The sequence below is a fragment of the Aspergillus viridinutans genome, assembly GCF_018404265.1.
Source record: "Aspergillus viridinutans IFM 47045 DNA, scaffold_5, whole genome shotgun sequence".
NCBI classification, from domain to species: Eukaryota; Fungi; Ascomycota; class Eurotiomycetes; order Eurotiales; family Aspergillaceae; genus Aspergillus; species Aspergillus viridinutans.
This window is the reverse complement of record NW_025091221.1, coordinates 809,138-837,090: the sequence shown is the minus strand read 5'-3', so window position 1 is coordinate 837,090 and position 27,953 is coordinate 809,138. Positions and strand designations below refer to the sequence as shown.

Here is a 27,953-nt window from a genome sequence, read left to right as displayed (position 1 = left end):
ATATCTCCTTGACTTTTCTCCTACTGGCGATCAGGCGTTGGCTGTTATTCGTTCATGGAGCATTTAGTGGATTGTCAGGAGACTAAGAAATTCCAGATTGAAACAGAACTCAGCACTTTACGTCCCAAATAACAGCCATGAGTCGTCAAGGAGTAGAGGAAAAGATAATTGCGTTGCAGCCACTCAGCAAAGACAATGCAATCGTGTTGATCCACATACACCGTTACTGGGATAGATAGCTCTATCTGGTACTAGGTGGCTTCTCCAGGGAATGCCAAGACATCGGTGGATATGGCGGCCCCACGTGATACATCTGGCTGGCGTTATCATCACGTGAGATGACTCTTCTTGAAATCAAGGCAGTTGTGACGGTTACCTCAGGCACACAGGCTAACCAAAATAAGTAGTGCATTTCAGAGTGCCCCTCTTCCTCCCGCCTTGATAAGGTAGGATAATCTCGCTCTCTCCAACAACTTTTTGTCGGAGTACATAACTCGTATTGTCCCGTCATCAACAACTGTCACTGCAATGGCCGCAAAAATCCCAAGAAACTTCAGGCTTCTTGAGGAGCTTGAAAAGGGAGAGAAGGGCTTGGGAGCAGGTGAGCATGCGACCAGTCTGTCATGACGCATCACCCCACTGATATCATGATGTTTTCCAATTTAGAGGCCTGCTCCTACGGTCTTGCGGATGGCGAGGATATGATGATGAGCAATTGGAACGGCACCATCCTTGGCCCACCCCATGTTTGTCCTCTTCTTCCGATTGTCAAACCTACAAGCCAGCTGATCTAAGAAAATTAGAGCGTCCACGAGAATCGGATATACAGTGTCCAGATCCATTGCGGTCCTGACTATCCTGATAACCCCCCAACTATCCAATTCATTTCGCGCGTCAACATCCCATGCGTCGACCAGAAAACGGGAAAAGTATGAATCTTGGCCCACTACTTCTCCAATCAATAAGGATATCTCCTAATTGTCGCTTAGGTCGATCCCGCCAAACTCCCCTGTCTGGCCCAGTGGAAACGGGAATATACCATGGAGACGATCCTACTTGAGATCAGAAGGCGAGTATTCGACCTTTCATTTACCTTCCGAGAGTAAACTAACCAATCGCTCAGATACATGGCCCTACCGCAACACAAGAAGCTTCCCCAGCCCCCAGAAGGCACCAACTTCTGAGTCTATCGCCTTGTACATGGATCAGGCAATGATCATTGGAGTAACAGGTCGGTTCTTACGTTAGGTCTCTCTCCTTACCACAATTGAGTTCTAGAGCGTGTACAGTCTATGCATATCGGCAGGTATTGGCGAGGTTTCGTTAGAAGCCCATTTTTCAGGCAATCAAAATGTGAAACGTGCCACAGTTTATATCTGACTCTAACCTGGTAACAGCGACTATGAGAGTAATGTGGCTTCATATTCAATCTTTCAGTCAGCGGTTATTTGCGTCCAACATATAGACCTAGACAATGGGACCAGACATGCTTCCGAATGTCAGACATCAGGGGAAAAATGCATGGAGAGTGTAACGACGGCTCCCCACAAGATGGCTTGATAATGGGTGAAAAGTACACTGATAGATGAAAGGGATCTTCCAAATATGTTTCTGAACGATATCCGGATGTCAAGCATCCTATATAGCTCAATGCACATCACGTGATCTTAGTCGACATCATTATCTTGTCCATAATCACATGTTCTGGAGATTAAAAGAAAGCAAATCATTCTTTAGTATGTCAAATTGATCAAGCTATGCATCGACTCATCGTCCCAAAATCCTCCGGGACGCATCGATATGCTTGTGAGTACCATATCAGATGATTTTTTACTATTGAGAGGCATATCTGGCACATGCTAACCAGTCGTCTCTAGGTCTGGCACTGTATCGAGCACTCCTCCGCCAGTGCAGCAGATTGCCAGGTGCAGTACCTGAGCTCCAGCCATCCAAGTCGCTAATCCAGCAAAAATTCCATAAGTACAAGAATCTGCAAAGTCCGTCACAAACTGTCAATGCCCTGAAAGCTGGATATGAGGTACGGCTCTCAGTCACTCAGTGTCGTCTTCCGTGACATTACCACTAATACACTATCCGTTCAATCTGCCAGGCTCTCGACTTACTACGTTCAGCGTCTCAGGGCAATGAACATGACCGCTACCGTGTTGCGACACTAGTTCTGGAGAGCCAATCGATTAAAAAACAGACCACTGAGTTCCAGAAAGCACTAGCTTGCACCGTTCAACCAAGGCCTTTATCCAAGAGAGAACTCAAGAAAGAAGAATCGAGGCGCTTTCAAGAAATGACTGCCCGAAGGCATCCGGACGCCACTCCCATCCTTTCCCGGCCCCGACCCATGGTGAATGGAAGACGCCGGGTTCCTGTGCTCGTCAGTGCACGGGGAATCCCTTTTCTGCGCATCAAGAAGCCCCAGCCCAAGAATCTGAGCGGAGTTATTCGGACGAAACTCGATAAGCGCTGGCGTCGGATAGAGCGCCGGGAAAAGCTCGGTGTTGAAATACTATTCGCCAAAGACGAGGATGAGTGGGACCAATTGACTCTTGGTCGGCCAGAGACAGAGACATGGGCTGCAGAAATCAAGAAAGCTTTGACCGAGGTGAACACGCAGCTAAAGGAGTCAGATTTAAAGAATAAGGAGCTTGCCGAGGCGATGTGGCAAGTCGTCCTTGCGGAGCGCAAATTGGCTGCGGAAGAAAAAACACAGGGGTCAACCCAAAGATGAAGGGTTGAATCAGAAAAGCGGTCTTCCTTTTTTCCAAGGCCTCTCTTTATGTTGTAAAGTTTGCGCTCTGCGAAGCTCCACAACCTCATCTACTACACCAGAGATTGCCGTCTCGTTCAGCTGCAGTGAGCTCAACTGATAGTCTGTCACCGGAGCAGCTTGCTTGTGCGACAATTCGAACAGCATCGAAATGTCCATGATGCTGAGTGGTAAACATGGGCCGACTATTAACCCCCATAGTTCGTGATGCGGACGTTTAGGGCGTTGCTCTAAGTGTTTTGAACATGAAAATGGGTGATCAATCCTTAGAGAGACTAGGGACAACCAGCTCTACTACCCTTGTTGCATCTTGCGGTATGAGCAAGTGACTAAATCTGTTGATTTGATCGGCCAGTCTATCCCGGTTCCAATCATAGGTTTCGTCCTGGGGGACAGCCAGATAGCCCAATTATGACATGGTACGAATTATACGGATACCACAATGTCTTTAGGTCGAATATTTCAACCATCTACAAAGTCATCAGTGAGGTTATCACATGCGTGATTATTCAAAGTGTCCAGCGCTACTCGCAGCAAGTGTTCTTTAGATGTTAAAACCAGATATGTACAGGTGAATGCTGGAGCAAATCAGTCCAGATATACCAGCACTCTGTTAAGACAAAGCACTTCTTCATGCAGTAATTTTCATCTTCTCAACAGCGGCCGGAATAGCATCCTCATCGTCCTCATCATAGTCTGCTTTCCCTGCCAAACCTCTCTCCCATAATTGCCTGCCAGTAAGCTTCTTCTCTTCTTTGACCGGTGTCTTCTTTGGCCTCTTTTCGTCCGCCTCTTTCTCCTCGCGCTCCCTCTGCTCCTTTTCCTCCATTTCTTTTCTAAACCTCTCCCGCCACTCTAAAAATGTTTCAGGAGTCACCGCTGTGCCCTGGAATTTCCGATTCTCCTCCTCTTCTGCCTTCGCAGCTTCCATCTCCTTCGCGGCCAGGACAGCGTTCGCCCGTTCAGCCATGAGTAGTTCGGCACTGTCTTTCAAGGTGCTGACCAGAGTGAAGACCATAGCCATTCCCAAGTTTTCCTCGATAGTTGGCTGTAAGGCTTCAAGAAGCCGATCACGATCCTCCTGGATGTCTAGCAGACGGTGCTTGGGTGCATTTGGAGGGGTCGAGAGGTCAAGGTCCGGGGCAACGTCGGGATATTCTGGTGGGTATGATACCTGAAGAATCAGGACTGGCTGCTCGGTTTCTTCCCCATCTCGGACGTCATTTTCGGGCGTCTCTAAATTAATCGATATCCGGTATGCGGTGTCGGAAATATCTGAGTGTCAATTCACCATCAGCGGCTGAGCGCATTCAAGATCGCAACTGCGAACCAAGACAGCTGAAGCCCAACCTGTAATCTCTTCGGGGAAAATGGAGTCGAGCACCTCGCGCTCCTCGACCTGCTCTTCGCGGCCCATTCTGCTTCAAATGTGCTAGTGGTTGGTGGGGTATTGCGAGTTGGTTTTCGCAAACGGATGCACAGTAAGGACAGTAGTGCAAACACTCGGACGTTCGAATTAGTACAAGAGCCCTGACCCCAGAAGACTTAAAGTATACTCATTTGACAGCTATTCTCAAGCTTGGAGTGCACCCATAGACGATCTTGCGGTCCCGCATGCAAACCAGGCAAACAGATAAGAAACGACCAAAATTATTTCATCCAAAAAAGGGAATAATTTGAATGCTTCTCCGCGTATGTGAAATACTACAAACTCGACAGAGCCCACGTTGTTGGATACTTGTTATGATAATCTATATAATTCGAAACTGACCTCTTCTATTCGCGAAGAATTCCACAGTACGTTCAAGACATACCAGCCCAATAAGATACCATGGGCAAATCTAGACCTCACAAGAAGAAGGCTTCGAAGTCGCGCGAAAAGTCCGTTCTCCGAGCTGGCGGTTCAGTATCCAAACAGAAAATGAACGAGGACCCTGCGACACTCCTTGAGCAAGCGGTCGTCTTGCTTCAAACGGGACAAGCAGATGCAGCGCTTGCAGCAGCTCAGCAGGCTTTCAGTTCGGCGCCCGCCAATTCTCCCAGTCAACTATCAGCCCTGAACACTATTGGCGAGATTTATGTCGAACTCGGGGATATCAGTGCTGCGAGGGAATGCTTTTTACGTGCGGTGGAGCTCGACCCGAATGGCGCAATACCCGAGTCCGATGGGGGTGGTGCTGAGAAGTTTTTATGGCTGGCTCAATTGAGCGAAGCTGGAGGGAAGGATAGTGTTCAGTGGTTTGAGAAAGGTGTTTCGGCTCTAAGAACAATCATCCAGCAGTTGGAGGAAAAGCAGGACCCTCAGGCTGCTGCTGAGTTGGCAGAAAAGAAGAAGAAGATGGCGAACGCACTCTGCGGAGTAGCTGAAATCTATATGACAGATCTCTCGTGAGTAGCATCTTACCCAGACATATTCATTCTTGGAATAATCTAACAGCCTCCAGTTGGGAAGAAGATGCCGAAAACCAGTGCGAATCTCTCATAACGGAAGCTCTCTTGGTTGATCCTCAAGCGCCTGAAGTCCTCCAGACACTAGCATCCGTCAGGATATCCCAATTACGACAAGACGATGCCCGAGCCGCACTCTCCCGAAGTCTTGAGCTATGGAAAGACTTGCCTCCTGAAGATCCAAAGGTTCCGGAGTTTGCAACTCGAGTCAGTCTTGCGCGTCTACTCATGGAGGTTGCAATGGAATTGGAAGCACTCGAAGTCTTGGAACGTTTAATTCTGGAAGATGACCAGAGCGTGGAAGCATGGTACCTGGGTGGCTGGTGCCTTTATCTTCTCGCGGAGAAGCGAGAGGCCCCCAAGGACGCAGAAGCAGAAGCATCGCCCGAGTCACAGCGACTAGCTTCCCTTGTCGCCAGTCGCGAGTGGTTGAAACAGAGTTTAACCCTCTACGACCTGGTCCAGTACGAAGACGAAAGACTGAAGGAGCATGCTCTTGAGCTGGTTGAAGAGATGAACAAAGAAATAGGCGAGGATACGGAAGATGACAGCAACGCAGAGGATGCCGAAGGGGAGGAAGGGGATTGGGAAGATGAGATTGAGGGCGAGTCAGATGAAGACCACGAGATGGCGGATTGATAAAAAGTTACAAGTCATATATGTTTGATGAATATCTGTCATGATACCAATAGAGATGATTTATTAATGCACAGAAGCCACACTGGATTTGTCTCCATTAACAAAGGGGGTTTTCATTAACATCGCAGTGTTTAATTCGACGACTGCCCAAGCCTGTTGTGGACCAGTCTTGGACCAGTAAACGCCAGTCTCAAGTGCTTGCTATATCAATGATCCCTGACTTCTTTGTCAATCAATATCGGAGTCGGAATCGGATTAAGTCCACTCCGACCGCTTTACCCCGAGATACCCAGAACCAAATTTATCCCAGCGATCGGCTTTGAGTGGCAAAAAGCTCAATGTGAGTGAAGGTCCCTCATAAGGTAGAGGCAGCTGGAAGTGTCCAATCTTTATTCAGGATGGACGTAATATCAGTGCCCGGCGGGGAGAGCGCGTCGTTGAAGGATCCGGTGGTCGAAGTGGAAGCCGTTGATATGGCAGCCGTGGAGACGGAAGGGACGATCAAGGCCGAATATAAGGCTGCTGTGGTGGGCGAGACATCTCATTCTGAGTACGAGACCGACAGCGATGACTCTGGGGAGGAATGGGAAGCCCAGTCCCTGTACGAAGATGCGATTCAAGTACTGAAGGATGAGCAACTTCGCGACGGCGGTAAGATCCTTTATGCGCCTGGCTTATACATGCCACTCCCCTTCAGTAGTGTCTTTCCACTAACCATGATCTTGATCAGTGCCGGGTGCTTGCACTCTGGAAGAAGCCATTGCTTATCGCGAACGACTGCATGAAATCGGAAAGGCCGCATTCGTTGAGGAAACGATCGCTCGTGATACAGTCACCGCGAAGAAGTTATGTACTGCGTTTGGAATTATGCCTCCAGCTTTCCTGGAAGGGGCCCTGGATGAAGCATATCACCCTCTTCTTGCGATCGGGATTTCGCGTGAATTCTCGAGGCGGCCGAAGCTTCCTCAATACAATACAATTGACGATGCCGTCCGGTTGCTCAGGGAATCCAAGAATATCATTGTGTTGACTGGCGCAGGTGTAGGTTTTCAGATCAAGGTGCTGGTTTGGCTAATTTGGCACTGACAATTTCGCAAGATCTCCACGAGTCTTGGAATCCCCGATTTTCGTTCGAAAGACACCGGACTCTATGCTCAGTTAGAACACCTGGGGCTAAGTGACCCTCAGGAGGTTTTTGATATTCATGTGTTCCGGGATGATCCAAATATTTTCTTTTCAGTCGCGAAGGATATATTGCCCACGGAGAAGAAGTTCTCTCCCACTCATGCGTTCATCAAGCTCCTTCAGGATCAAGGGAAACTATTGACCAATTATACTCAAAACATCGACAACATCGAGGCCAACGCAGGTATTATGCCGGAGAAAATTCTGCAATGTCATGGCTCTTTCGCGACAGCTACGTGCGTCAAGTGTCGTCACAAAGTGAAAGGCGAAGAGATTCTCAGCGACATCAAAAGAGGCATTGTGCCCGAATGCATCGCTTGCAAAGAGAGGCTCGAAGACGATTCTTTGAAGCCGCAGGGGCTCAAACGCAAACGGCTGTCCAACGGAACGCATAAGAGCAGGAAGAAGGACGGCGAGGACAGTTCTGAGGAGGAAGATTACGAGATTCCCACTCCTGGCGTTATGAAGGTGAGCGTCAACTATCATTGAGATCCTAATGGCAACTGACAGCTAATTGTTATCTAGCCTGACATTACATTCTTTGGCGAGGACTTGCCCGACGAGTTTGGCCGTCGTCTGCTTCATCATGACCGCGATAAAGTGGACTTGGTCATCGTGATTGGTACATCGTTGAAAGTAGCACCTGTGGCCGAAGTGCCGGGTGTTCTCCCACGCCGTGTCCCTCAGATCTACATTTCTCGTACTGTACGCTACGCTCCAATCCCATGGACATTGCTCGCCTTGGAACTGACCCATTGTGTAGCCTGTGACGCATACGTGCTTCGATATTGACCTCTTGGGTGATTGCGATGTTGTAGTCTCCGAGTTGTCTCGTCGGGCCGGTTGGGACTTGAAACATGACATGATACCCCTTGATGAGAAGGTTGAGATTACTCGTGTTGAAGGATATGATTCACGATATGAATTTAAGGTTGTGGGCGCATAGCGGCGGAGTCTTGTCATGGTTATTTTGTTACTGTCTATCGGTTTGGGGATGGCGCAGGTCTGTGGGTTTATTCTAATATTCGCATCTTGCGGTATCGTCTGTCAGAGGTTATACAAGGTTATACTGAAGGTCAACTTCAGTAAGGGATATGTTTGTCATTTATTTCACTGTTTTACAAAGGACATAAGAGCTGGAGCTGGCAAGAAGCGAACCCCTCTCCAAGAATAGAGTCCTTAAGGTCATTGAAGTTGTTTTCTAGTAATCAATATGACTTTTCGCACCGAGACGAGTTGTTGTAGCGTATTGTGCTCATTTTTCTGCGCATTCCCTGCAGTGTGGGTTGGGCCGATAGTTAGCAGGTTCCGTTTCGCGGCAAAAGTAGAAGAATCGAACAAAAGTCATCAAAGTCGACGCAATCACCATTTGACGCACCATACAGCCAAGGCTGGACTGGATTCATCCTTACCTACTCATGCAAACTTAGGAGTAATTGATTGTCCTTTCATTGTCTATCCAGAAGCAAAGGCCGCATCCTGGCCTGGTTGCATCGCAATGGAATACTTGATCCGCTTCGCTCAAGTGCACGAAAGTTTTCGACGGCCGGAGATCCAAGCACTGGCAGCTCTGGCTGAAATTGACCTTGAGACTATTTCTTACAATGAATTTGTAGGTGCTCTTCTCATATTTCCCCCTGACCGCGGTTCACCTTCCATGTCGGATCGTAATGATCTTGGGCGGGTTCAGGTTGGATTTTTTTTTGTTCCCCGCGCCTCCATCGTTCGACAGAAATATATCATTACATGCACAGCTGACCGAAAGAGCAGTCACCATATTGCCTTGTCAAGCTGGCAAATGAGGAAGCTGCACGCGGACTTATTGTTCGTAGTATCCTAGCAAAGGATATCTTCGAGCTCTGGGCCCAAGGCACTAACTATGAAGAAGTTCATAGCGACGTCCGCAGGCGGACCCAGCATCGCTGGAACGACTACAAGGATGTATCATTTCGTTTTACCATCGAGAGCTTTGCTGGAAAGCGGAGTAATGAAGAGAAACGAGACATTATCCAGTCGTTCGCCTATCTTGACTTCCAGGGTCCCATTCGGATGAAGAACCCAGATGAGGATTTCTGGGTGCTAGAGGAGTATATCCCAGACGTTGCAACCTCAAAGACGACGACCTCTTCAAGTACAACACGGCCGGCTGAATTACAAACTCCGCAGAAGATCTTTTTCGGACGCTGGGTTGCTAATAGCAGCCGGGAGGTCGTCAACAAGTACGACCTTAAGAAGCGCCGGTATATCAGCACCACATCGATGGATGCTGAGTTGAGCCTAGTCACGGCTAATATGGCCCATGCAGCGCCCGGGAAGCTGTTCTTTGATCCGTTTGTGGGAACAGGAAGCTTCTGCGTTGCTGCTGCGCACTTTGGCGCCCTGACTCTCGGCTCGGACATTGACGGACGTAGCTTTCGCGGCAAAGAGATGGGGAAGGGTAAACCGATGGGAGTATTGTCAAATTTCCAACAATACGGCTCTCAGAGCAAATTCGTGGATGTCTTTACTTCCGATCTGACAAATACACCTCTCCGCTCCAGTCAGTTCCTAGATGGCATCATTTGTGATCCTCCTTACGGTGTGCGTGAAGGGCTTCGAGTTCTGGGCACTCGCGATGGGCGTGGGAAGGAAGAGGTTTTGATCGATGGGGTTCCGGCTCATCTGTAAGTTCGCATCAAAGATGTGTCAATCCATAATTTGCTGACGCGTCTTCAGGCGGCCGGACTACATCGCACCGAAGAAACCTTATGGATTTGAGGCCATGCAGAATGACATCCTCAACTTCGCCTCACAGACCTTAGTTACAAATGGACGGCTGGCTATGTGGATGCCAACGTCCAGCGACGAGGAAGGGGAATTGGCCATCCCGATGCATCCGAACTTGGAGGTCGTGTGCGTCTCTGTACAGCCGTTCAACAACTGTAAGTTCATGGAAAGAATGCATTGCAATAGCACCATGTCTGATTAGGCATCTTAGGGTCCCGACGCCTCATCACTTACCGCAGACTCCCGGAAGGAGAGACGTCAGACGTCTCTGTGGGACGAAGGAAAGCTGACGCCGAGGGGATGTATGCTGATGAGCTCAATGCCTTCAGGAGAAAGGTCAGTCACTGTCTTGTCTATATCTGCAGAGAGTATATGACTAACAGAGGTTCAGTATTTCATGAAGAACCCCAACTCCAAGTCTAAATCCGGCACAGAAAGCGATGTATCTCGATGAAACAACAAGCTTGCTTAGCAATATGAAGGCATCTCACAATCATTGTCACTTAATGGATTATAATACGCCCCTCATAGGAGCCAACTTCGAGTCCGGTTGGAGAGCATCACAAGATAGAACGCGACGTAGGTATCATCCATCAAAACAGATATAACAAACAGTAGCACAAAGCTGCTACCTCACAGCTTCCCCTTTATCCTCCGATAACGCACATCCGTAGCCGCCACATTCAAATCAACGCCTTCCCTCTCCTCCACTCGGCGAACTTCCTTCGCCAGTTCTTCTCTCAACGCCTTGGCTAACCTCTCTCCCTCCTCATCATCCAGTTCATCCCTCTGCCCCCGCCCAAACATGACGAAACTCATTTTGGCTGCAGTAGGCGCAGGATCCAACGGCGGCCTGGGAATGACATGGAAATGCACATGGGGCACCTGCTGTGCGGCTCTGATGCCTGTTCAATGCTTGAGCAAGAGTCCTAACCAGCCAAAGCGAACCCGATAACGTACCATTATTCTGCACCACATTCCAACTCCACTCTGATTCTGGCTCCGTGCCAAAGACAGTTCTCATCACGACCCGCGAGATGATAGGGAGCCACTGGCCCATCTGCGGCGACCGTATCCTTTAGGGTTTGCTCTTGCAGCCTGAGAAAGGGGGTTAGAGGGTATACTGACCTCTCTGCTGACTTCAACGTCCATGTCCTTGACCTTCTCGTAGTGGTCTCTCGTGGCGACGAGAACATGTCCCCTTGTCAACGGCATGATGTCCAAAAAGGCGAGGACACATGGAGTCGAAAGTACAAGGTGCGCATGTGTTTCTTGCGTCGCATCTGTGGGGATGATGCCTGACCCTTGTGCGCCATCCTGTTTCTGTTGAGGATGGAATATCGAGGGTGGGATGGGAGGATATGCTGCTGCGATGCGGCAGAAGGGGCATGACGCTGATGATGACGGTACGGTCATCCTGTTATTCTGTCTCAATTGAGCCTAGATAGAGTCTCTGTTGATGCGAGCATCAATGAGGTCCAAGAATGGTAGCGAGCGCTTGGTAGTCTGAAGCAGAGGCCCATCTGCCAGGGCGAATTGAGGGGACGATTGACCTCAAAGCATGGTATCTCTACAAGCATAAAAACTATGTACTCTCAGCCAATGTATCAGGAAGCTTGTGACTTCCACTGTTCGATCGCACGACTCTGGCCTGATGAATTCAAAGTGGCTGGGGTGAGAGTGATCCTCCTCACTCGGGACCTCGGCTTAAATCTTGACACCTACCTCTATTCTGAACTGATTTGTGCTATCGATTTACGACTTTTTGGACTTCCAATTGTGGGAACTACTCGAGAATTTTAGAAACTCAATCAAGGCAAGCTATGCGGAATTTTTCGAATGTAAAGTGTGATACATCTAACCACTCAGCCAAAAAGGCGTCCAGACAACCATCTCTAGCTAGTAGGGATGATAGCAGTAGTAGGGTCAACACAGCAGGGACACAACATAAAGCGAGGACCTGTGAATTTCCTTTTGTGGTTAGTTTTGCCGTTTTGGGTATGGTCTTGTAAACACCGCCCGCATCGTGACCTCCAGTATATAAGAACCGTCGCCTCGCTGTCCTAACATCATCTCTCCCAACTTCTTCTTTCCCCGTATCCCCCCAAATATTCTACACCCTTCCTGCCAAGATGGCTACTACCAAACCCCCTTTTTTTTTCCCATCGGAAATTGCGGCTGCGCCTCCCCCTCTCCTCTTGTCCACTTCGCAGTTTCCTTTCCGGCCGTCAGCCTTGACCGGTTGTTGAGCTGGCCAAGCTGATTATGTTCCCCCCCTTTTTTGGCTTCCGGTGAATTCATCCAGATTGCAAGGGGGGGGGGAAGGTGCATTGCCTGGTTATCCCGGGCTTGTAGCAAAACCCGTTAACTTTAGAGCTATAGTTCCACAGACGGACTTCTACATGATTCACTTGCTCGACTTTCCCTTCCAAAAGAGCAAGACGCAGATACTGCAACTTTCAACAACTCCAAGGTTGAATACACCTTACCGCCGCCCCCACTCCCCTAGTCTTTCCGCGGTCACTGGTTCCAGCGTCGCATTTGCGCTAATCATGTGCACTCGATGAGCCGTGTATGCGCTTTAGAGAATCTGGGTAGGATCGAATATGATGGAATATCACAAAGGAGTATCACGAAGCTCGTCCAAATCAAAGAAAGTAAAAACCAAAGACTTCTGCCACTCTACATGATTGCGGTCAAGCTTGAATCCCACGTTGGACAGCTTTGATTCGAGAAGATCGGTCCAATCGTAACGGGAATCGTCCGGCGCGTCAAGATTAAATCCACCACTCCGATACGGCTTAAGAGGGATCCAATACTTCGGATAGTACCCAGCTGATTCCCAGTCTAAGATAGCCTCGATAGTACCGTCGTCTGAGAGTAGAATGTTGGTTGGGCCCAGGCCGGCATGATAGAAGTGAAACCTATATCCTATAGGTGGTAGCGGCATAGTGGATATTCTGAGGAAATACTTCTCAGCTTCGGTGAGAGAGAATGGTCCCAACGGCTGGGGTTTCCACGACGGGTGTGAGTCCTCTGGCTCCACGGTTAAAAAAGGTTCGAGGACTCCGCAGCCTGTTGCAGACTGTAGCTTCTCCGAGGTTGCTTCAGCAAGGTCGCGGCAGTATTGTGCAACAGTGATAGCGACATCAGCTTTTTTCTCTAAAGTTAGAGTTGGCCAGGCACTCGCCAGCGTTTGCCCCTGGACCCGTCGCAAAATCAGGAAGGTCCTGCTGAGTCGCTCGTCGACCCACGAATATAACCTCAGGTATTGGAATATGTGGGAACCGCGACGCAACAAAAGAAAGAGTATTGATTTCTCTTTCCATTCCATCAGACCATGTCTTGACCTTACAAATCGCATGTGTCCCAATCGCCCAGACGGCGGATGACATGCCAGCCTGGTAAATGAGGCCATCAGCTGCCTTCTCTAGTGAGTTAGCACTGGTAGCTTCGACAAGATAGTACTGCACATCGTCGTCTCTCCATGTGGCAACTGCAGTTTTCGGAATCCCGTTTGTGGCCTTTTTGCATAGGAGCTTTGAGCCCATCTGATATGTATCTGGGTCCAATTTCGAGACGGATACTTCAATTGGAGGGGAAGGCTTGCTATTTACTTCTGTTAGCGCATTGCATCGCAACTGAATCTTTGTAGTTCTTACTGGAAAATCATCTTATTGTAGTCAACTGAAGCGTTGAGATTGAGTTGGCCGAAAGGGAAGAAGAGAGGATGAAAACTGAATATCCTAAAAAAGAGCGGTGTGCAGTGTACATGTTGTTATGTTTACTGGTCACCTGCTTTCCGTGATCATATCCAGAACTTCAGAAGTAGGGACTCAGGTTTGGCCTGATTTGACAGCAATCCTGCGACTTGAATTGGAAGGGGGCAAGCTCCTGTTAATGGTAATTAGCTACTGAACAGCACTCCCATATTCTAAAAGCCTTTCAATCAGGAACCATTATTGGGTCAGATTATGCTCTACTCACCTATAGCAGCATTCATGAAGCCTTCTTTATCATGTTCTAACAATCCTGCACCCGCAGGGCCAAACACTCTCGTGAGTCTTAGCAACCTGGTTCTCAGCATTCTCTTCAGTTGCACACCAAGCCATTGATATCATCCCAGCCTTCCCGTGGTTGAAGAGACCAATTCCTTTAGAAGTATAACAAATTGAAACTATCTTCAAACCATACTTTTGTGCATAGGCATAAAGTAAGCTACTTCGCCATGAACGTATGGCTCAACAATCACTTGATTTTTCTTTAGCAATCAAAATGTTGGTTTAGATTATGGGATTCCACTGTAACCCCACCGTACATTGCATATCTGGTTCTGACCAATTGCATAGCAACAACACTTCTACCAGAGGAGCGTCTCAGTATCGCCAGCAATGACTGATAGGGAATGACTGAGGCACTAATCTCTACAGGAAATCATTATTGATCTCTAGCTGGACCCCGCAACCCGTTGTTAGTGGTGTGGATCAAGTAATTGTCCAATCAAAGCCGCTGTGTTCGAGGATTGTTGCAGCGATACCTTGAGCTTCGATGTAGGTAGGTACAAACGAGCCACTGAGATGGCACTACATACATACATGAGGACTTTTAGCTTATTGACACCCCTCCTGAGGACACAGCATCTTTACTGGGCTGGAGAGGTCTGTACGTCGAATTAATATTGCTGTGTCGGCCGACAGTGAATTACTCTTTAGGTGATGAGCCCGGAACTTGCGAGAACATTCCATGGACGAGATTGACACATCTTAGTATCTGTGTAAATTATGCTTCAATATCGACTACTGGTAGCTGCGCTTCTTTGCTGGATCCGTCAAATAGCAAAGAGAGACGGGGAAGAAGTCACCAGGTAGGGGCCTAATTCGAATGTATGTAATCCCGCCCTAGAATTTGGCCCAAGCAGTAGCCTGTCGCGAAGGGAACGTACGACAGGACTTTTGACACCCTGAATCCTCGCCTATAGACTACGGCAGCATGTGGAGCGTCATTGATTCGTGAAGTCAGCTGCGCACGAGGAACATTCGGCGCATACAGAAGACCAGTAAGGTGATCGAACCAAAAATTAAGTCAAATGGAAATACATTTCCAACCCTGAAGCTTTCAACAGTTGTGATACCCATAGGCGGGCAAGAAGAAGAATGTGTAGAAGGTATCAATCAAAGCTTGTGCGAAACAACCCCGAAGACTGTGCCGAAACCAAAAAAAGCTTAAAGAACTTGAACAGACGATGCGCCAGACACCCCCGAGAGAAGCGGATAATGCCAACGTACGCAAACTGAAAAACAGAAATGCCGTCATAACCGTATGCAAGAGGTGCCCTTTTACCATCACAAAACAAACAAATGCCGACATATAACTTGAATTGAATCCGTTGCTCTAACACGGAGATATGTGGCATATCGAGGCCATGACCAGCATGCTAGCACAACATCGATGCGCGCCTATTCACTTTCTTTAATGAAGTTGTACGGTTCCGTGAGAGCGCTATCAATGTACATGTGATGGTATTTCTTGGCCCACTGCCGGGTAAGGATGGAGGCTAGACAGACTGATTAGCTGCTGTTGAATTCCGACGGCACGATCCTGGAGAGCTTACCCTTGAGGAACTTTTTGCTTGCATATTTCTTGAAGAAGGCTTCGTGACATACAGGACGGTGAAGGTAGTCGATCATCAATCGGAAAACAGGGTCGATCTCTTCCTCGGTATAGCCAGCATAGTGCGCTAGGGTGGCGTCCTAGTTTGAATTAGCTTTACAAAGAAGTCACTCTGCCTCGCAAGTGGGAAGGTCCTTACCCAAGCCCCACGTTCCAGGATCAACCGAGCGAGATACATCGCGGCTGCGGCGACGTGACTTTGAGGATAGCACATGAAGCGATGGTCCAAAAGGCTAATTTCCATGAGGTACTTGCCGAGGGTACGAGTCTGGATGTCATAATTGTCTGCCTTCGAAATACGACGGAGGAAGTTCATGGGGTTGGGATAGCTCATGTTGTACTCGAGGGTGGCTAGGATGTGGCGTTCGGCATCGAGAATCTCCTTGTCTGTGAATGTCTCGTCTGCGACGTGACTGAAGTTGGCCACATGGGGTGAAAGAACTTCCTCATACTTGGAAGCAATGAACATGGCGGCAACTCCGACCAATTGAAGGCGATCAAGTGCGACGACTTCAGCAGAAAGGAAACGGTCGATGATGTTCACAGCGAGGAAAAGCGTCTCGGGGAGGAGACGGAAGCGTGTGTGAACTTCAATCAGCCAGTCGACAAGAATGCCACGCATCTTCCACTCAAGGTCTGGTTGGTGCTCAATGTACTGAGGGTTGGGTAATGTCTCCAACTCCAGGTCTCTCAGGTAGTCAAAGATCTCCACCACATATTCAGCGGCCATCAGAGGATCGTCCAAATCTTCGGTATCCAAGTCGTCGACTACGTCCTCAGGCTTCTTGGCGACTTCAGGCTCAGCGGCAATCACAGCATCTTCTTTCACTGTGGAAACCTTCTCCACGGCTGTCTTCTTCTCGGTGACCTTCTTCTCGATTTCGACCTTCTTGCGCGGCGGTTCCTCGGCCTGCAGGGTTTTCTCCTGTACCGATTTCTGGCTGGACGTCCGTTTCATTTGTGCGCTGCCGATACCAGAACCACTTCCAGGACGCTTTCCTTCAACCGCAGGCTTCTTCGTGTTGCTATCTTTGGCGCCCAAGGCCGTACGTGATGAGTTGGTCCTGCTCAGCTTCTGAACACCACCAGTCTGCATGGTAGCTTTCGAGGTCAAGCCGACCTTGCCAGACGCGGATTTCTTCGTTTCCTTGGCTTCGCCATTTTCCGTTTTTGTAACATTGCTGACATCTCCAAGGGCAGCGCGTCTTCTTGTTGTTCCCGTTGTCGTCGAGCTGGTGGCGGCCTTCTTGGTCTGAAGAGGTTTTTTAGCAGCCGCGGTGGTTGTTGGAACATCTCCTGCTGACAGAGCAGCGGCCTTTGCTCGTGTCAGACGCGTCGACGGCCCGTTCTCGTCATTTTCGTTCATTGTACCTCGTGTACGAAGACCTCGGGCCTGTTACAAGATCAATCAGAATACAATTGCAATTGTCAAACCAAAGAGCACAATGGCTTTCGAAAGATGGTAGGTAGAAACATTACACGTGTCTCTCATGGGTAGAACTTACCGGAGGCATGATGCTGAAGAGAAGAGAGAGAAGAGGTACGTAGGAAAGCGAAGGAAAAAGAAAGGAGATATACTGTAGCTATTGTCGACCTGCAGAAGCTCTACAGTCAGCATTCCAGGAGATCACCCCGGTGGGGATAGAATACCTGAGAGCCAAGGCGCAGATTGCACGTACCACGCGTGGAAATACGTTCAATGAACCAGCAATGCAACTTGAAGGAGAATTCCTACTTATAGGAAGGGAATTTTGTTGCACAGTCGTCAAAAATAATCGCATATATGGGCCCAATGATGTTGTTGACAGAACCTTTTGAGGTCTCAAATCACGTCCTATTCGGGCGCGCAAAACAAGTAGAACCTCGTGTCAGCGAGCAGATTTTCATAGAATGTCTCGATGGCTAGAGACGACACGCGAAGAACCGATGATTGTGTGTTTTCGAGGTGCTCTTCGCTGTCTTGAAGAAGCAGTACTGCTGGGGTGGTGTAAAGAAGGTTGGTAAAGTTGACAGGGCAAAGGCGATGTTTGGCCCTACGCTTAGCGTGGAAACAAACTACGCTGGTAAAGCTGCCCCACAGCACAACCACCAAGTTGTATGATGTAGATACCGCGTAGAAGATGGAAGAGCTGATCTTGACAAACCCCGTATGAAGTATGAGATATGAGATACTTGGCTCAATTAATATAATTTATGAGTGAAGAATGGCATCTGATAAAAAGGAAATACGAGACACCTCATGAGACACTGCAAAAAGCCAAAGTAAAAGATGGACGGAAAGGGGTGGTGACGGTAATAAAAGGAAGTCTCCCAGATGGTAAGGTAATAGGTATTGTATGGATCTTCACTGGATGTGGATGGACAAAAAGAGGTATCGAAATCTCCGGTACCTACTACAAGGCTACCAGCTCGACTCACTAATTATTCTTGAAAGTGGTCCAACTTATGGGACATATTCAATATCTCTTCTCAAATAGCGTAGCTACTACTTCCAATAGATATCTTCATATAGTGACTGTCCTCTACACGTTGATACAGGATGCATTGAAGGTGACTGGCATGAAGCAAAGCAAGGTACTATACGGAAATCTCCGTTCCGTATAGATATCGTCATCGACAGAACGATTATTTACAGTGGTGGAGGCTCTCTGTCAAACGAGTATCGATGCCTGAAAGTTTGTCCCTAGGCAGGAAGTCAGACGCCCTCGCGGGCATCAAACGTGATGCAGCGCGCGCCCGACCACCCAAACAATATGTTGTTGCCCAGCAACCGGGTGAACCTCTGAACCTTCTGTTCGACGTGTTCCCGTGTCGCGCAGTCACGTGATATTCCCCTGCTGTGCCACAATTGACATGCGGTGGCCGTGCAGCAAGTCAGGTGATATCCTCGCGAGCCACATCCGCACCAGAAAGTCAAGACATTTTCCGGAGCACAAGCAGATCACGACGGCACTCCCATTGGCGAAGGAGTGTTGTCATCGGTTGAAAGGGTGTCTGGATCTTGTTTCTGATTCTATTGTTCAGCATTGAGGGGGCATGCTTCACCATTGATTGCTTACTTGCTCCTCAAATCGCGCAGTCCGAATCTCGCAGCTCCGGCAGCGCCTGGAATATTTCCGATCAATCGAGATACAACTTGACATCATGCTTCAACCTCGGTTTGCCCTCACGGGTCTTCGCCTACCCTTCAGATGCCTGTCTTCAGTATCGTCACGAGCATATGCAACAGTCACCCACGAGCAAGAGAAGCCCCCGGTTGAAGACTCATCCAGCTCAACCTTCGATCCAAGCATCGCCTTTGCCCCTCCACCAACCCGTGATGATGCCGGCGTTCTCCTTCGATCGTACAAGCCGCGGACTCCCGGTATCAGACATTTGCGAAGGCCAGTCAATGACCATCTGTGGAAGGGACGTCCGGTGCATAAGTTGACATTTCCCAAACGAGGCCAGGGCAAGGGTGGTCGAAACAACACGGGCAGGGTCACCGTTCGGCACCGTGGTGGTGGCCACAAACGCCGCATTCGAATTGTCGACTTTGCACGGACTGCTCCGGGGCCACATCTGGTAGAACGCATTGAACACGACCCTGGGCGAAGTGCCCATATCGCGCTTGTGCGCAGCCAAGAAACCCAGAAGCTGAGCTACATCCTGGCTGCGGAAGGTATGAGAGCTGGAGACGTTGTGCAGAGTTATATGTCTGGTATTCCGGAGGATCTTTGGAAGAGTATGGGAGGTACCGTTGATCCTGGTGTTCTCGCTGCCAGGACCGCTTGGAGAGGAAATTGCTTGCCCTTGCACATGATCCCCGTAGGTACTTTGATATTTAACGTTGGACTTCGGCCCGGCAAAGGGGGCCAGCTGTGCCGGAGCGCGGGCACCTACGCAACTGTCATCTCGAAGGGCAGCGATACTAAAACCCGGGCCAACGAGGTCGAAACCCAGGAGGATGGAACGGAAGTCCAGAAGCCCCTCCCCCAACGGGAGAAGCAGAAGCAAGAACGTATCGCTCAACATGTCACCATTCGTCTCCAAAGCGGTGAAGTTCGACTTATTCACAAGGACTGCTGCGCAACGGTTGGAGTGGCCAGCAATCCTAACCATCAGTATCGGCAGCTCGGTAAGGCGGGTCGGTCACGCTGGTTGAATATCCGTCCTACAGTCCGTGGTCTCGCCATGAACGCTGCCGATCACCCTCACGGTGGTGGACGTGGTAAGTCGAAGGGTAACGTCGATCCAAAGAGTCCTTGGGGTCTACCGGTATGTACACGCGAAATCACAGGATCGAATGCTTTTATGATCATTCATTTACTGACATCTTGGTCCAGGCCAAATCTGGCTACAAAACCCGGCCCAAATGGAAGATCAACAAGGCTGTGGTGGTCCCAAGAGTCCGCAACCAAGGCAAGCGTCGCAGAGGCTACAACTGAGCTTCCTTTTCTGTGTTCGTTGACGTTTCTCCCCGCCTTTATTGCATCGGGGAACTGTTTAACCATATTTCCACCGGGGAAACGTGCAAAGGCTGTGTCTCGTTGATCTAGCATTGTGACATGTCCTTGCTTCCTTCAGTTCATTGTATTCCTCGAATATTTTCATGTCTAACTGCGGAGGATGGGTCCTCCGCTCACACTGTATCATACTTTGACTCGATTTGGGCGCCAGGCATGCTGTCATCGATATCTTTCAAGATTCTTGTGGTTATTCCTGCGCTCTATGGTTGTTAGATTGTATTTCCATGCGTTTGCCATGGCTGTCTGGTCTACGGTCGAGACACACATGATCACCTGGGGGAAAAAATGCCTCCTGATCCCAGTTGTCTTATCGAACAGCATGTTCAGAAAACTTCAACCCCAAATTAGCCCTGAAGCCGTGATGATGTAGACCGACCTAGATTACGCAATTCAGATGGCTGACGGTGGCTTCTACTGATAACGAGACTACTCTCTGGGACAGCTTGTCGTATCTAGACTCCAAAAAGATCCTCAATGCGATATGACCCGTATCTCATTTAGGCTGATAACAAAGACCATTACGAGTGCTTTGAGGCTGGCTTTGTTGAGGACGCGGGGTGATCACCAGTTCCAGATTGGGGAACAATCGTGGCGCTGTCAGCCCGTCACCAACCTAAAATGATCAACGTCAACGAATCTTCCTACTGCCTGTTCTCGACCTGAGCATGACACCTCTCCTGATTCTTCTTCTTCAACTCACTTTCATGCCTTCCAATGCTGCATTGGTATGTCTTTTCGTACTTTGTCATTGAGGTCGTGAAACCTCCGTTCTTGCGCCTTTGTCAAGTCGCATAGTCCCCAGAGCCACCGGATTACCTTTAGCGATACCTTTTCTACAAACCTCTGCTCTACTACCAGACCATGGCAGATTTCTTCGGCGAGAATTTTCTAAGCGTTACATCCTCTTCCTCTCAATTAAGGCCTACACCGACAACTCATGACCCACCATCAGCATCCACCGGCCATGGCGACGCGGATAACCTCCATCTTCCTCGTACCAAGCGCATCGCATGTGTGGTATGTCGGCGACGGAAGCTGAGATGCGACGGGAAGAGGCCGAGCTGCGGGACTTGCTCCCGATTAGGTCATGAATGTGCTTACGATGAGGTTCGCAAAAAGAGTGGTCCAAAGCGGGGTTATGTGAAGCAGCTGGAAGCTCGCCTTGGTACGTGATACACTTTCCCTTTCGGCGTTGTCTCTGAACAGGAGACGCTGCGCCCTGCATATTGCTAATAGTAATCCTCGTGAAGCCCAGGTCGAAAATTTGTTAAAAACCCAAGAGCCGAGTGCAGCCCAGACTCAAGAAAATCATAACCATATTCCAGTGTCGAATGAAAATGAGATGACGAGCTTACCGGACGTTCCCTTATTCGCAACCGATCTGAGCACCTCTCTGTCACCTCCGCAGCCAATAGTTGAGCAACAGGCTTTGTCTCAGGCATACCTACCGTCAGGACTCAATAATGGGGGTAACTTTGGTTGGGATATGTTGGCTCTGGGACTCGAAGAACCGTTGCCAACTCAGGATGTTATCGATGAATTGTACGCCTATATCATTTCTCACATCTCCAAATCAATATCTCATGCGTTGACAGGAACCAAATCTATTTCGACAAAGTGCATCCTTCGTTACCCATCTTGCATCGTCCGAGACATCTAGCAGCCATGAACTTAGCCTACAACATACGGCCCGCTGTGTGTCTACAGTATATGACCTGGTGCCATGCAGCCGCCGTCAGTGAGAAGTACTCAAACCTGCACGCTCTTTTTTATCAGCGGGCGCGCAAGTATGCTGAATTGGATGAAATGAAAGGCTTCGGGGAGAGCATTGTTTCTCTGGCACACTGCCAAACTTGGATCCTGATCAGCACATACGAGTTCAAAATGATGTATTTCCCGCGAGCGTGGCTTAGTAGCGGCAAAGCTACACGACTGGCGCTCATGATGGGCCTGAATCGGCTAGATGGGTTGGGTCCCGAAGTGAAGCAATCGTTACCACCCGCAAGAGACTGGACAGAAAAAGAAGAGCGACGAAGAACCTTCTGGGTGGCATTCTGCATTGATCGCTACGCTAGTGCCGGAACCGGATGGCCTGTCATAATTGATGAAAGAGATGTCAGTCTTGTACCCACTTTCCCACGGCGCCTAACATGCTACACCCTGGTTGATGGCAATTGCTGACCGTTGGCGATAGGTCATGACAAATTTACCCGCCAGTGAAGCATCATTTGTTAAGAGCAAGCCCGAGCGTACTCTACGTCTCAGCAGCGTTATGCGAGGGGAAGGGATCGCGACTTTGTCATCTCTCGCAAGTGTTGTATTGATGTCAGGCATGTTCGGTCGCAATCTTACCCATCTCCATCGCCCTGATCCGCAAGACAAAGACCACGATCTAAATGGCGAGTATTGGAAAAGGCACAGATGTCTTGACAATATTTTGCTCCATTTCGCGTTGACAATGCCCAGCCATCTGCGGCTTCCAGCTGGAATAGCAGACCCGAATGTAGTCTTCTGCAACATGGCTATCCATACGTCGACTATTTGTCTACATCAAGCTGCCATTTTTAAAGCGGAGAAGAACAAGATGCCCGACCAGATTATCACCGAGAGTAAGCGGAGGTGTATTGTTGCGGCGGACCAAATTTCGAGCATCATGAAAATGATCAGTCATACAGACTTGACTCTTGTTAGTCCTTCCACTTTTCCTTCAGCGGCCACCGCGATAAACTAATTTCCCATAGATGAATCCCTTCATGTCCTTTTGTGTGTACGTCGCCGCTCGGGTCTTCGTGCAGTATCTGCAGTCGCGGCCCGATGACTCGGCTGCTCGTTCGTCCTTGCAGTTTTTCTTCTCAGCCCTTGATGCTTTGAAGAACAAGAATCCCATGACCGAGTCGTTCCTTGTACAGCTCGACGTTGACATCGAGGGAACGGCGTTCCGCGATATACGGCGTCCAATGGGTGAGGCGCTGCCGGACAGGGTAAGGCCGCACACCTTATTTTTTTTCAATGGGCAATGTCAGACTGGAATTGCTAATGTTGCCTTGTTTTAGTTGCCTGGTTTTGTGAACGGAAAATGCACGTCCATGGTGCCTATTTACAACGAGTTCCAGACCTCTACTTCACTTCCAAATCGCCAAAGGCCAACACCAGCGCAAGGTCAGAACTCGGGAGGTGCACCGATGGCTGGAGTTTCGCAATCTTTCGTTGAACCGTCATATAATCTCAGTTCCGGGCCTGAGACGGTAGGCTCAGGGACAGATGTGGACCTTTCGCCGGGTTTCGACGACAATGGAAATCCGATGTCAGAAGGCTCAACATCGTCGGCCGTGAAATCATCCTCAAACACATCTTACGTCGGTGCTAGTAGCACATCATCGCCAAAGGTACGGCAACATTCGCCCTTGAATTTCTCGAATCAAACACACAGCCATGTGCTCGGTAACAGTGATTCGATGCATATGCCATCAGGCACCGCGAATACCGGGCAATTTGACGGTTTCTCGTACAATGATAATATCTTTTCAACCGACGCTATGTCATCTCTCGATACTACTGTTCCAGAGCCACCATTCCCCATTCCTCCATCATGGGATATTGCTGCTATGCAAACATCCAACGGAGAGAATACGAATATAACGCCCGCGACAATGGGGTCCCTCACCGAGACCCAGTGGGCAGAACTCCTCAGTTCCAATAACTGGGACGCCTGGCGAAACCAAGGCTAAGCCGAAAAGGCGGCCTTCGAATGCCAGCATTGTTGAGGCAACCTGGAAGCTTTTCGAAAAAGCAGGACTCGGAATTCGATTGAGTGTTTAAGCTCATCTGCTGGATATACGTGATACCCTTGCGTTGGGCGGGTGTCTGATAACGGCCAAGTCACGATTTTTTCAATGGCCTTGAAGTTTGGAGTTTCGGTGTATATGATTATGTGGAGTCTTTCCCTAATGCAATATGATAACATCTATGGAGGAAATATCGTGTTTTTGTATAATGCTCTATCAGCACATACCAGATTCAATACTTGGAAATAGCCTCAGTGCAACACATCCCACGAGCAAAAATATCTCATTCCATCTTCTGGTTCAGTTTCGCCAACAAATCAATCTTCCAAACCTAGTACATACTACAGTGCGGCGAGCAAGGCTGAGGAAGCTCAATAGCATATAATAACTAAGCCTCATAAGCTGCCACCAGCCGCACCGACGATCTTCAGTCCTCCGGCACCCGCACTTCCGGGCCCGTCAGCCGTGGTCGAATACGCGAGCCAGTAACGCGAGGGATGCCACGCAACAGTCGGTATGCCGGAAGCACTGCTGCCACCCGTAGGAACTGTGTAGACGCTCTCTCCCGTTTCGGCATGGAAGATCTCCAGACCGTTCCCGCCACAGCCTACCTCGTCGCAGGCGCCGCAGACAAAACGCCCATCGAAGCTCCAGCTCACGCCGCGGATGGCACCCCCGTTGTTACTCGAGACTGTGCGCCGGCAGATCCAGTCCGTTGTATCCCAGAGCGAGATCAGGGCGTCGCTGCCGCCGACGGCGAGGTACCGGCCTGTAGGCGCGAGGGCTATAGAGAGGCATGCGGATGTGTGTGCGTGAAGTGTGTGGAGGACGTCGAAGGACGGGTACGACATGATCTTGACGGTGCCTTCGCCTGTTGTGGCGAAGAGATGCAGGTCGGGAGAGGGGGGCGTGGGGATGTGGTGGGAGAAGGTCGTTGCATTGGTCTGTACAGGCTGTGGATGGGATTCTAGTGCGGTGTAGGTTGTCGTTCCTTCTTTTGAATTCGGTGATGATGCAGGGGGAAGGTGGGTGACGCCGTCTGTGAGAATATATGGTGAAGAGGGCGATTCTATCGATATGGGGATCAAGGTGTCGTCCTGGGATCCGGGAAAAGTCAGTCACTTTTCGATACGTCGCTTCTCATGGCTCATGTTCCGGGTCCACGTTTAAGAATTCTGAAGTCCCAAGTCTAATCCATGGTTTTTTCAACACACCTTTCTTCCCACCATAAGGACCCTCCCATCCGCCGACCACGACATTGTGAATGCCTCTCCGCCGACATCGAGACGGCTTACACACGTCTTCGATCGCACATCCCAGAACCTGACGGTACCATCCGTCGAGCAACTTGCCAGCTCGGAGTCTCTAACCGGGTTAAACAACACTTTCTCGATGCCCGCGGAATGGCCGCGCAGTTCGGTCGAGTATTTGACTGCTGGGCGCTCGGGGTTCCAGATGCGAAGGGTTCGATCGGCCGAGCCTGTAGCGATGAGCTGCCCGGTAGGATTCCACGCTATCGTGCGGATACTGTGGCAGAGACACAACAATCGCGGTCAGCTCGGAGGTTCTGAAGGTGAGGTCACCAAGCGGACGAAGATGGAGACGCACGTGTGGGACCCGGGACCCCTTGCAATGGGGTCATGATAGCTTTGAGTCTTGAGGCTACCGAACGCGAATGCGAATCGCTCCTTTGGCAGGAGATTTCGTCGTGGTGGAGGAGCCATCGCTCGCTATTGCTGCGGGCAGAACTGCGTGCGACTGCGGAGAGCAGTGGAAACCCACATGCATGCCCCGAAGGGCTGTGGTTCGTGTTATTAGGAATTGGCCCGCGCGAGCAGCAAGAGAAGCCCAAAATATATACGAGACTGGACTAATATTGATAGCGGGGTCAATTGCAGAGGATTGCTCGGTAAGGGCGCATGACAAGTTGGAGAACAATCGATAATGCGTCCGTTGCACTTGTTATCAGGCAAAGGTAGGATGTATGCCTCAGGCACAAACATGTATAACACGCTTCTTCCTCTCTTATGAAGTTGAGCGCGATCCATGCAATAATCAATTAATTACTTGAGGCCCATGATCACATCTGCTGCATAAGATTCATATGGGGCCACCTCGATGATCAGCTGCAAAGAGGGTTCTGTTTGTTGGAAGTATGTTGCCGGGCATAGGAATATTTGAGTACTAAACGTGCGACTCATACCGTATCCATTCAGACAATGGAGATCATTTTACTATCCAGCTTTCTATGGCATGGACTTAGAACGATAAACCAAAAGACCAAATCTGGATAGCTGTATGCTCCAAAGGACAGCCTTGTAGGGCTGAAGAAGTTTCCGGTCCGCAAGCTCTATCTACAAATCACACTTTTCCGACCCAAACGGCAGAACGACAACACATTTTCAAAGTATACCAGGCATAAAGCGCCATTCCAAGTTCATCTCAAGTCGGACTATACTCTGATAGAATTCCAAACGTACATCTTGAACATATTGGCAGGGGATTATCCTATTATGCTGGACTTCGACGACGATGCGTCCAGGCGTGAAAAGTGCTTCACCACCATAGCGCAATTGCCTGCGTTTGTCGACCCTAAGCAGCCACCGACAAAAAAGTCACCCTTTTCAGCCATCGTGAACCATCCATTTGTGCACTCGGTAATTTCAAGAAATAAAGAACTCCTTTGGACTCCTGAGTGATGGTGAACTAATCGTTGGAAACAGGTAGAGGTCATACTCCCAGAAGAGGTCTATTCAAGCATAAAGGGCTCGTTGGATGCGAAAGTCCAAAAGCTTCGATATGCGAGGGTATTCATGTCTCCTTCTGCACTGCTTGAAGGAGACTTCTTTAATACGTACATCAAGACTGGTACACCATTCTTTTTTGTCTTTCATGACCCCTGCGCAAAGCGATCTCCAATGGTTCTAACCTCTCTCTCAGGCAATATCCTCATGATATCCGAGGGGCGGTCAGGCTCAGACAACGTTTACACGCTCAAAGATGGTACGTTCACTTAGGAAGATGCGCACTAGATCCGGACTGACAATGCTTCAGGGATCTTGAAATTAGAGCTCGGCAAGGAGGTCTACGAACGGACAGGACTGACAGGGAAACCCATCCGCAGCGGGGGAAGGAAACATGCCAAAGAGCGATATCGTACGTCAGACCCGTCATCATCCCATCCTCGCTCAGAAACTAATGAAACGAATCACTAGTTGTCGAAATCAATCTGCGGCTGCCTTCTATGCTGCACGGCAAGAAAGGGTTTGACAGAATCGTCTGGGCATTCAAAAACGTTCTTGACCACTCCGTAGCCTGGCTTTTTTACGACCTGGCACCAGGCGCCAACGGAATCTCCAAAGGTACGGCCTAAATCTCATGACAAATATAGTAGAACTGACAAAAGCTAAGGAGATCCCACCCTCAAAGGCAATCATCCACAAATCATCGACTGTGATGTCTCCCGTACCCACTACCCCAATATCATCGCTCCCTCTTTCTGCGAGACGACCTTCACGGAAGCATCCTCAGAGCATATCTTGAAAGAGGATTCTGAGAATCTTTCTGAATGGCTGGCAATGGTAGCCCTCGGGTCTCCGCGGGTATCAAAAGACGACAACATCGACCCATACCTAAGCCGCTACAGCGTCCCAGATGACGGACCTCTCAGATCCACCAATCTAGTCTCCCTGAAATGGCACGGTTTCGTCACCGCCAGCTGGATTTTAGATCTGTTCATCAGTGTGCTGTAAGTCCTCTTCTGCCATATTCGCCAGAACTGTAACGGCTCTGCTGACTCGGTTGCCTACTAGGCGTGAGACCGCCTCAAAATCCTCGCCGGCATCAACATGGTTTGCACTCTCGTCAAGTGCACTGGGAAGGGAAGCTGTGGAAGCGAAGGATGGATATACGGTCATGTTGTTGCCACGATCCGAACGCACTGACAGTCCTCAGGTCAATCAAGAAGGAGGAGCAGACACTCCTACCAAAACCAGTCGTACTTGTATTTGCTGGGAATACGTGGGAGCGTCAGTCGTGTAATACTACAATGAATATATTCCACAGAAGCTTCCCTTCTTTTCGTAACAAATGGCGCAAGCCTTAACGACAGTTTTATTCATTATTGTCCAAGCTATACTATCGTTTAAGTCAAGGTTGTGGTATTATCCA

General features: G+C 49.3%; 13 protein-coding genes across 13 annotated transcripts; 8 read left to right on the top strand and 5 right to left on the bottom strand.

The window, feature by feature from the left end:
- Positions 1-528: 528 nt before the first annotated feature.
- On the top strand, positions 529-1,106 carry Aspvir_007229 (E2 ubiquitin-conjugating protein MMS2; the record flags this gene model as incomplete). The annotated part of the gene is made up of 4 exons (XM_043270411.1): positions 529-601; positions 667-746; positions 804-929; positions 990-1,106. 4 exons carry the CDS (start codon positions 529-531, stop codon positions 1,104-1,106), a joined length of 396 nt encoding a protein of 131 aa, XP_043126346.1.
- A 651-nt stretch (positions 1,107-1,757) lies between these two features.
- Aspvir_007228 (LYR motif-containing protein) lies at positions 1,758-2,743 on the top strand (the record flags this gene model as incomplete). The annotated part of the gene is made up of 3 exons (XM_043270410.1): positions 1,758-1,806; positions 1,878-2,038; positions 2,111-2,743. The coding sequence occupies 3 exons, from the start codon at positions 1,758-1,760 to the stop codon at positions 2,741-2,743; spliced, it is 843 nt and encodes a 280-aa protein (XP_043126345.1).
- A 670-nt stretch (positions 2,744-3,413) lies between these two features.
- Aspvir_007227 (RWD domain-containing protein) lies at positions 3,414-4,199 on the bottom strand (the record flags this gene model as incomplete). The annotated part of the gene is made up of 2 exons (XM_043270409.1): positions 3,414-4,057; positions 4,133-4,199. The coding sequence occupies 2 exons, from the start codon at positions 4,197-4,199 to the stop codon at positions 3,414-3,416; spliced, it is 711 nt and encodes a 236-aa protein (XP_043126344.1).
- A 414-nt stretch (positions 4,200-4,613) lies between these two features.
- Positions 4,614-5,869, top strand: Aspvir_007226 (ACL4 family protein; the record flags this gene model as incomplete). The annotated part of the gene is made up of 2 exons (XM_043270408.1): positions 4,614-5,170; positions 5,227-5,869. The coding sequence occupies 2 exons, from the start codon at positions 4,614-4,616 to the stop codon at positions 5,867-5,869; spliced, it is 1,200 nt and encodes a 399-aa protein (XP_043126343.1).
- Positions 5,870-6,267: 398 nt separating this feature from the next.
- Positions 6,268-8,000, top strand: Aspvir_007225 (putative histone deacetylase SIR2; the record flags this gene model as incomplete). The annotated part of the gene is made up of 5 exons (XM_043270407.1): positions 6,268-6,520; positions 6,600-6,910; positions 6,968-7,522; positions 7,580-7,759; positions 7,818-8,000. The coding sequence occupies 5 exons, from the start codon at positions 6,268-6,270 to the stop codon at positions 7,998-8,000; spliced, it is 1,482 nt and encodes a 493-aa protein (XP_043126342.1).
- A 552-nt stretch (positions 8,001-8,552) lies between these two features.
- On the top strand, positions 8,553-10,274 carry Aspvir_007224 (tRNA (guanine-N2-)-methyltransferase; the record flags this gene model as incomplete). Its single annotated transcript, XM_043270406.1, has 5 exons — positions 8,553-8,666; positions 8,825-9,717; positions 9,770-9,975; positions 10,032-10,156; positions 10,212-10,274. The coding sequence occupies 5 exons, from the start codon at positions 8,553-8,555 to the stop codon at positions 10,272-10,274; spliced, it is 1,401 nt and encodes a 466-aa protein (XP_043126341.1).
- A 179-nt stretch (positions 10,275-10,453) lies between these two features.
- Aspvir_007223 (HIT family protein) lies at positions 10,454-11,236 on the bottom strand (the record flags this gene model as incomplete). Its single annotated transcript, XM_043270405.1, has 3 exons — positions 10,454-10,725; positions 10,781-10,880; positions 10,949-11,236. 3 exons carry the CDS (start codon positions 11,234-11,236, stop codon positions 10,454-10,456), a joined length of 660 nt encoding a protein of 219 aa, XP_043126340.1.
- A 1,201-nt stretch (positions 11,237-12,437) lies between these two features.
- On the bottom strand, positions 12,438-13,493 carry Aspvir_007222 (uncharacterized protein; the record flags this gene model as incomplete). Its single annotated transcript, XM_043270404.1, has 3 exons — positions 12,438-12,982; positions 13,029-13,429; positions 13,483-13,493. The coding sequence occupies 3 exons, from the start codon at positions 13,491-13,493 to the stop codon at positions 12,438-12,440; spliced, it is 957 nt and encodes a 318-aa protein (XP_043126339.1).
- Positions 13,494-15,276: 1,783 nt separating this feature from the next.
- On the bottom strand, positions 15,277-17,004 carry Aspvir_007221 (B-type cyclin nimE; the record flags this gene model as incomplete). Its single annotated transcript, XM_043270403.1, has 4 exons — positions 15,277-15,374; positions 15,432-15,570; positions 15,630-16,883; positions 16,996-17,004. The coding sequence occupies 4 exons, from the start codon at positions 17,002-17,004 to the stop codon at positions 15,277-15,279; spliced, it is 1,500 nt and encodes a 499-aa protein (XP_043126338.1).
- Positions 17,005-18,634: 1,630 nt separating this feature from the next.
- Aspvir_007220 (mitochondrial 54S ribosomal protein uL2m) lies at positions 18,635-19,917 on the top strand (the record flags this gene model as incomplete). The annotated part of the gene is made up of 2 exons (XM_043270402.1): positions 18,635-19,747; positions 19,816-19,917. 2 exons carry the CDS (start codon positions 18,635-18,637, stop codon positions 19,915-19,917), a joined length of 1,215 nt encoding a protein of 404 aa, XP_043126337.1.
- Positions 19,918-20,712: 795 nt separating this feature from the next.
- On the top strand, positions 20,713-23,726 carry Aspvir_007219 (putative C6 transcription factor Prf; the record flags this gene model as incomplete). The annotated part of the gene is made up of 7 exons (XM_043270401.1): positions 20,713-20,784; positions 20,857-21,163; positions 21,249-21,540; positions 21,594-22,113; positions 22,193-22,684; positions 22,740-22,979; positions 23,052-23,726. The coding sequence occupies 7 exons, from the start codon at positions 20,713-20,715 to the stop codon at positions 23,724-23,726; spliced, it is 2,598 nt and encodes an 865-aa protein (XP_043126336.1).
- A 452-nt stretch (positions 23,727-24,178) lies between these two features.
- Aspvir_007218 (WD repeat-containing protein) lies at positions 24,179-25,507 on the bottom strand (the record flags this gene model as incomplete). The annotated part of the gene is made up of 3 exons (XM_043270400.1): positions 24,179-24,880; positions 24,998-25,310; positions 25,392-25,507. The coding sequence occupies 3 exons, from the start codon at positions 25,505-25,507 to the stop codon at positions 24,179-24,181; spliced, it is 1,131 nt and encodes a 376-aa protein (XP_043126335.1).
- A 789-nt stretch (positions 25,508-26,296) lies between these two features.
- Aspvir_007217 (ribonuclease P protein subunit p40) lies at positions 26,297-27,824 on the top strand (the record flags this gene model as incomplete). The annotated part of the gene is made up of 7 exons (XM_043270399.1): positions 26,297-26,440; positions 26,507-26,651; positions 26,724-26,786; positions 26,838-26,939; positions 26,999-27,145; positions 27,195-27,531; positions 27,596-27,824. 7 exons carry the CDS (start codon positions 26,297-26,299, stop codon positions 27,822-27,824), a joined length of 1,167 nt encoding a protein of 388 aa, XP_043126334.1.
- Between the last annotated feature and the right edge of the window lie 129 nt (positions 27,825-27,953).